Source organism: Anser anser (genome assembly GCF_964211835.1).
Source record: "Anser anser genome assembly, chromosome: 1".
Lineage (NCBI taxonomy): Eukaryota > Metazoa > Chordata > Aves > Anseriformes > Anatidae > Anser > Anser anser.
Window position 1 is genome coordinate 170,323,821 of NC_139720.1, and position 8,389 is coordinate 170,332,209.

Sequence of the window (8,389 nt, forward strand, 5' to 3'; positions counted from 1 at the left end):
GCCTATTTTAGTCAGTAAAATTGCATTACTTACACCTTTAAAGAAGTTTTTTAAAATGGCCCAGTTATTCTTCACATCCTTATCTACTTCTGTGTTTCACAACCCCTCAGTCATATATCCCTTTTTTAGAGGACCCCTCTGACCTTACTTGCATTTTGCCATATAGAAATTAAGCACCTCATTTAAGCAAATATTATAAATTCCTTTTCTCATAAAAAGATTCCTACATCCTGCTCTTGGACAGGTAGGTGGTATCAATTACACTGTGAAACTTCTCTCTTTTAACCAGTGCAATCCATCATTAAAGGATAATACAAAATATGTTCACTTTAAAAAAAATTAGGTAAAATTAATTTTGCTCAAAGTTCTTGCAAGTGCTCAAAGTTCTATGTCAAGAAAGAGCATGTGATAGTCCTTTATTTTGCTCAGGATAGTGAAATAATTGACAATGTTATTTTCAGCACTAAGCACTATCTGCTTCTTTTATATGTATCCTTCTAATGATGACATTGCACTGGTAAAAGAGTCAGACCAAAGAGGAATGGTTTTGAGCACTTAATAGTGGTATACAGTAAAGAAAATGTAATGAGGATGACTATCTTTAATAGTGGATACTTCTGTATAAAACAAAGAAAAATAGTAGATTATTTTTTAAAATGAGCAGAGAAAATAGGAGAGAAACAAATAAGGTCAGATTGTAATTCCTTTGAGAATTTGTTCTTCAATTAAAGACAGAAAAATGCTTAGGAGGCTTTACCTGACATTAGTTTTCCAAATAGCAAATGTCATGTCTCAAAGAAAGTTTCACATCTTAATGGAAGCATGAGTAAAATGGGAGAAGTGTAGCATAGCCCTAGTAAGTTAAGCGATATCCTATGAAAAACCTGAATACACTTAAAAAACTACAGCATAGAAACATATGCACTCTGTCACACACAGGTCAAAGCCCATTAGATAAATGGGATCTTCAGCACAAGGCAACCTGTATCAGTGTCTGTCTTTTGCTTGTCATGTTAACACAAGTCAAATATTACTTTTTCTTTACTGGCAGGAGATCTGATTTTTTTTTTTTTTTTCCATTTGGGGGAACATTAAATTCACTGCCGCTCCTATATGTTCTACAGTGCTGCTTATTTACTGTACTGTTTCCTTCCTTTGTAAATATTCCAATTAGTGATTTCTAAGGCTGTAGGATGTCTCATCAACCAGTAAGAGTAGGATAATATCTCTTCTGTGAGCAGCTACACAGTAAGGGCTTGCTAATCCTGTCTCTGACTGCTGTAGTCACATCTACAATGTGTCAGCCATGATGACATTTTAATTCAGAAAGCAACATATGTCTCCTTCTCATTTATTGCAATCACTTTCAAAGTACTTATAGTGAAAACATTAAAACTGCAATGATTCAAAATGTATTTAGTTTAACCTTTGTATAGGTACTACATGTTTTTTGACAGTGTGGGACAATATGCCTGTAAAGTAGTTGGTACTATACAAAATGAGAAAAGCCAAAATTCCAAAGTCTTGGATGTAACTATTTTCACTACAGGATATGTATTTTTATACATTATGTGTCTGAACAGTTCTGTATAAGAACAAAAAATAACCAAGAGTACCCAAGAAGCAGTTATTCTTAGCATATAACTGACATAGTAATAATTCCCTTTAAATAAATCATTATTATCACCAGCACAGACTACTGGAAATGGGGTGTATAAACTGGTGGAAGCAGATTTTTATCCTTTCCAGAATTCCTCCCTAAACATGTTCAAGAGATTACTTTGAAGCAGGATACAGGGCTAGATAAAATTTTTGTAGTCAAATCTAGTATCACCTAATATCCGGTTTTGGTAATGATAATTTTTCTGTAGTTAATGTAAAAATAACTGGTTCTCTAGCAAAGGTTGCCCAGGAAGATGTTATGGAAAATAAGCCTCTTATATGCACGTCTCTGAAAACCCTAAACATGCTATGTAAGAAGGGTTTGGGTTTCGTGGGGGAGATAATGATGTGCTCTACAGCTCTTCATGATTTCTTTAGAGGCTCAGTTTGGCTTTTACTGAGTAGGAAAAAGAAAAAAAAATAATAATAAAAAAAAATCACCTTACCCTTTTCCACTGGGGAAATGACCTGTGATATATTCCTTCAGTTAGGGATCACACAAGTTGTATTTTCGTGGTTGTAAGGTTGCAGTTTGTGCAGTTTGGAAGGAACTCACTGGTAACACAGAAAAAATCATAATGGAGCTTCTTTTAAACAACCCCTGTGTGATTCATTTATATACTGATCTTGCAACCCTTTTTCTTGTAGAATATGAACAAAAGATAGAGGGAAAATATTTTCTAAATTAGTGCCTTCTACACTGAATTTTAGAAGACTCCTTACTTTCTGAGTATTTTCCCTTACAATTGACATACAAACTAATATTTGCGTGACTGGGGGATCTGTCACTGTCCAGGTATTCCGACTGTAAAGAGTTTGTTATGAGTTCTTCAAGATTGGTGAGACCAGAGTTGTCAGAGAGAAGAAAAAAAAAAAAAAGAAAAAAAAAAAGAGAAAGGACAAAGGAGAATATGAATATAGAGAATAAGAATATAGGAGAATATAGGAGAATATAGGAGAATAAGAAATAAATATGAGGAAGAGACCAGGCACAAAGAGGCTGGAGGGCTTGAAGCAAGCAGCAGCTTGGAGGACAATTCGAAAGATGAGGGCTTTTCTCTATGGAGTGAAGGGCACAGCAGACCAAGGGCTTAGGTTCTGTTGCATTTAGGGCACTGGCTGTTGGGGGAGAGAAGCCACAGATTCTTTTAATAAATTTTACTGTTAGTTCCAAGGTTTTCTTATTTGGATATTCACAGATCCCCATATGTGTATTAAAAACAAAAAAAAAATATTTTTTTTTGTTTTTTAAATACCATTCTGCTGTAGCTGTATATCACCTACAGTTTTCAATAGCATGGTATAGAACAGTAATTCTTTAAATATCCCAGTGTGATTCCCCAAAATTTCAAATATTTTAAGTTGATATTGTATAATTACTCAATTTATATAAACTGTTGCAGTTGTATTGTTTCTTAGAACTCTTAATATGTAATCATGAAGCCAAGTTTCAGATCTGAATTTGAGTATACTGATTTTCTTCTTCCTAGCAATAATTCAGAAAAGGTTAAAGAAGGAAAAGAAGGCAAAGAGGAAATTGCAGGAAGCACTTGAATTTGAGACTAAACGACGGGAGCAAGCAGAACAGACACTGAAACAGGCAGCTTCAACAGATAGTCTCAGGGTCCTAAATGGTAAGAAGCTAGATTTTGCTTCTGTGTCATTAACTTTTAATTTAAGTGCCCAAAGAAGGTGGTTATACTGAAAATGTAAAGCATGGTGGGAGGGTAAAAAAAAAATAAAATAAAATAAATTCTCTCTTTTTTCAAGTGATGCTTCTCTCTTTTCTGTTTTGTTAGTTTATATAGTATGTGCAAATAAATTCAGTGCAGAGAATGTCCCAACTAGGACAATTTTATATTATTAGCTATTTAAAAATATATATATATATATTCTTTTACTTTTTCTTCCCACCTTTATGCTTGAAATATCTATTGCTCATTAATATTCCTAGTCTAACAAAAAATTGTCCTGGCCTCCAGTCATTGTTCAACATTAAAAAAACTGACAAAGGTTGATTGTATTGTAATTCAGCTTTAGAGTAACAGGTTGTAAAAACGGCTATAAGAATCAAATGAAATATGTGTCAGTTTTACCTTTCTATGCTTCTAGACTCTCTGACCCCAGAGATAGAAGCTGACCGCAGCGGGGGCAGAACAGATGCTGAAAGGACAATACAAGGTAGGAATTTGCAAAAGGCTATAAATCTAGATCTTGCTATATGAGTTTTTCCTCAGCTTTAGACTGCTATTCAGGCATGTAGCCTACCATCTGGGCCACATCAAAACAAGTTCAAACAAGGTCAAGTTCATCTTGCTTGTTTATAAGGTAGAATACATTTTGTGTTGATAGATTTTCTTTAAATTAATAGGTCATTTCTGTTTGTACAGTGGAATTAAAGAAGAATAATTAATTTGAAGCAATATTGGGCTGGATCTTAGACTTGCTGAATGCATTTTTTTGTGCATATGTATAGTTAGATTTAGGATAACAATGTTTTCAAAGGCCTATTTGAAATACTTTGAGCCTTTTAATGATATAAATGGCTAAACCTAATGGGTAACACTCAAGGCATGATGAAAATTTCATAGCCAATATTCAGTGGCAGCTACTGAAAGATGTGTTTCAATACGCTACTCTGAACATTAAGAATCAATAAATTGTTTATTCCCTTCATTTTTTTTCTTTTATTTACCACATTCCATTATTTACATTTTAATAAAATGAATCTGCTTAGTAAACTTATACATGAAATACTAAGGAGAGCTTTATTACTTCCCCTGTGAATGTAAATTTATATATATTGCAAACATCAAGGTATTAGTAAAGAAAAAAAAATTAAGATAGCATTTGTGTTATATTGTCCTCTCTAGTTAACAAGCTAAAGCTACCTACATGAATAGTAAAAAAACAAAATTAACGTTTGGTTTCAATTGTAAATGAAGGTGAATTTTTCAAAGGCAAGCCTAAAATGATTAGCACCAGTAATCACTCTCAATTGCCTTTATTTTCATTTTGATGTCAAACATCTTAACAGAATTATTTGACATCATCTGTGTCTTATTTAATCACTTTTCCTAATTCATAAAGCATTGTTACTAGTGTGCTACAAGGAGGCTGTAAAAACAGAATAAAAAGTCTTTTAATAATCTTTTAATGTTTTGGTCATATACACAAATACAAAAGAGGCAACAAATCCTTATGTGGGACAAACACACAAGTGTATACACATATATACAAGATTTAAATTGCATGTTATGTCTGCCAAGTCCTATTGCAAAGGTCAGAATATGCTAGATTGAATGTTGCCTGGGAAGTGGGTACATGTTATGACACATTTGTTGTTCTAGAATCCTGTTTTTCTTCCCATAAAATGCATGCCTGATTCAAAGCACCAATTGATGCTATTGGCTTAGTAAGAATCCAGTCATCATGCTACTTTGTACATCCAGACTACATTACTACATCCAGATATTTTTTTTTTTTATTATTATTATTATTTATATTTTTTTTGGTACAAAGGCACACTTCTAATTTCTTCGGAGGCCATTCTATTACAGGATTCAATGCAGTGTCCGAGTTCCTTGCAAACATTAATTAATTTATCTTCAGACCATACCTGCAAGGAAGCATAGTTTGGAGTATTCCCATTTTAAATCTGGGAAACAGTCACAGAAAAACAGAGATGATAAATTGTTTTACTTTCAAGTAACTAGGACCTGATTTTTGAGAATACTTTGCATTTTTGGCAAACGTGTTCATTGTATTCTAATTACTGTTCCCATTGAATCCAGTTTCCCTTATGGACTGAGATATTCATAAGATGAGCAACACATAATTACTAAGTATTTTGGAAGTATATATTCTAAAAGACTTATCCCAAGCTATGTAGAAATAGCGCTTCAGCTTTTTAACCATGATCATCCTTTCTTTTCCAGCTATCTTTTGCCTTCTTGTGCTCATTTCATATATTTCCAATTGTGTAACAAATGAAATGAAGGTCTTATAAGCAACATTCTCAGTAATGTTGACTTTTCCTCAATTCATCTGTCCAAGGTGGTTCAAGGGTAAATAACAAACAAACAAACAAAACCCCACAAAATAACATAGATGATTATTTAATTAAAGGCCTAGAACATAATGATCATGATATTGGATTATATTGCAAAGGCAACCTTAATTCTGACATTTCCTGTCTCTACTTTGCAGTATTAACACACACACATATATATATTCAAGGAAAAGAAAAAACAAAACAAACAAACAAACAAAGAAATTAATTTAATTGACTGCAATTTTTTGAAGTTTAATATATTAATTTTAATCATCATATAAGAGTTTGGAACTTTTAGATCTACCATGTGTAATATGTAGCCTTACAACAAAAAATATATTTGCAGGAGCTTATTGTCTTTGTGGATCAGTTGTTATAGGGTGACAGGCTTCATAAAAAGTTGATAACAGATGGGTAATGCTGTGTCAGCAGGACTCTTTGTGTTTAGCTCCAATACTGGAAGGAGGATTCCCTTTCCTTTTTCTGTGTCCCCTTTAGCATGTCACACCTATACCTCTGTGTCCCAATTCCTCCTAGTTTCTCTCTTCCCATGCAAATTCCACCTTTTGTCAAAGACTAATCTCACTCTTTCCTGTCTCAAAAGTGCTTTTTTTTTTTCTCCCCTGTACCCCCAGTCCAGCTTCCCAGTCCTTAGGTACCCATTCTTACAGTGCTCTTTCCTGAACTCAGTTTCATGCCACCCTGATTATTTCTTTCATTACAAGATTTTTCTCGTCTATCTGACTATTTCTGTTGCCTCCTCTTCTTGTCCTGACATTTCTAGACTCTACACTCCATTAACATTCCCTGTTACCAGACTTTCCTGTTTCGTAGCATATCTCAATCTGTATTCTCCATTTATCCTGCCTGACTGTCAAGTTCACATTTCCTACTAGTCTACATACATTCTGTTTCTTCTTTTGTATCTGCCTGGGAAAGAGAAGAACCGAGAGAAAAACAAAGATAATTTCTCTGTTCCCATTTCAATATTTAGCATGGCAATGACTTGTAGAAATGAGGATAGAGAGTTGCAGGGAAAGAGCTGCTTCATTCAGCACCAAGATAAATTATGCTCAGTATAGATGTTCTCTTTGGAAAATTTAGTTGCAAAACTCTACAAAACCTTTCCAGTGGTTGAAACTGGGAATTTTCCAACACTTTTTTGAACTTTCACAGAGACAACAAAAATTGTCCTTCTAATTTTGCAAAATTTCCATGATATCCTTCCATTTTATCTGTAAATGATATTTTATATACTCTTGTACGTACAATAGAAGAATTTTTCTATAGAATATACATTATATTCTCTAATAATAGTAAAAAAAAAAACAAAATAGTAGCTCATTCATGCTTTCAGGTTCTGGGAAAAAGTGCTTACCAGGGACTTACTTATGCATTTCTTATTCTTCTCAAATATATACCTGTATTTATTTGTATCAAATCAAGTCTGGTGTGATAGTGTCTTTATCTACAATCATTACTTTTTTTTTAAAAAATTTATTTATTTACTAATTGAGCATGCTGTGCAATTCTGTAAGTAAGCAAGTGAATGTAGAAGGCAGAGTTACAGCATTCTGTGGTGAAGCAAAGTATTTGAAATACCAAGGATAATTTCAGCATTAAAGAAAATATTAGACAAGGGGATGTTTTAGAATAAAGATTCTATATATTATAAATAAGAGGATTCTTGTCAACTGGAATTTGTATTTAATGGTAATATTTTAACTGTCACTTTTGTGTGCAAGGAATAGGACTAGTTTAAGTGTAAAAGATAACTGCATTTGTCAATAAAAGACCTATGTTCTTTTTTTTTTTTTTCATCATGTAGCACTCTTTCAACTCATTCAAATTCACTTTTAGTGAATAAAGTCTTGAAAAGGGGGAAAGATTAAAAAAAGTGGGAATTTGAATATGAGACTTTAAAAAGAAGTAATATTATTATTATTACTTTGAAATACTGGGTAAACAACAGCTTCTTGGAATACCTGTAAAATACTAAGAAAATAATAGATAATCCAAATGTGAGTCTCGGATACACTTAGATATTTTTTAACAGATAAAAACAGATACTAAGTTACAAGGAACTGGTGTAGACACTAGTTTTAAATGTTTTCTTGCTTGCTTCTGTTTAAAATAATAATAAAGCAGATTATCCTCTTCTCCATACGTATTGTAGGTTCACTAGATGCCTATGCCTAGCTCCCAATCCGGTTTCCCAAGACCCCCTCATCCCACACAAAAAGGTACCATACAAAGATAATGTTTGACTTTTCTATACTGCTTTGTTACCAGACCTCTTACTAAGCACGAGAACAATGACATTTACTGCTACTCTTACTTTTTTTTTTCCCACTGATTTGTTTCTTCCTCTTCTGCTTACCTATCATGTATTTGTCTGCCTACATTATCATTTTTTCTTTTCCTCCATAAGTCCAGTATTCCAAATTTTCTGTATCCTAGTAGTTTCCCTCCCAAATCCTATACATTCGTTATCTTCATTGCATATAATCACAGCTCCCTTTACACATTATCTAAATTCATCTAAAAAAAAAAATCTGGTTCTGCACAGTCTTCCCCATTGACCATTCCTTTCATATGGGCTCTCTTTTTTTCCTTTTCCCAAATTTCTCTTGGTTCAGTGCTTTCTTCCCAAAATCGTCCTGATAAGAACAG

At 33.3% G+C, this 8,389-nt stretch overlaps 1 protein-coding gene across 12 annotated transcripts in view; it reads left to right on the forward strand.

Annotated features, from left to right (window-relative positions):
- The window catches only part of DACH1 (dachshund family transcription factor 1), a 384,976-nt gene that overhangs the window by 342,805 nt on the left and 33,782 nt on the right, over window positions 1-8,389 (forward strand). For 6 of the 12 annotated variants that reach the window (XM_083842837.1, XM_083842836.1, XM_083842835.1 and 3 more), the window contains 3 exons: window positions 3,153-3,296; window positions 3,775-3,843; window positions 7,893-7,959. In XM_083842837.1, the coding sequence (XP_083698963.1) occupies window positions 3,153-3,296; window positions 3,775-3,843; window positions 7,893-7,915 (236 nt within the window). In that variant the 3' untranslated portion in view covers window positions 7,916-7,959. The remainder of the gene's footprint in view (window positions 1-3,152; window positions 3,297-3,774; window positions 3,844-7,892; window positions 7,960-8,389) is intronic. The other 6 variants (XM_083842839.1, XM_083842830.1, XM_083842834.1 and 3 more) reach the window with 1 other exon arrangement.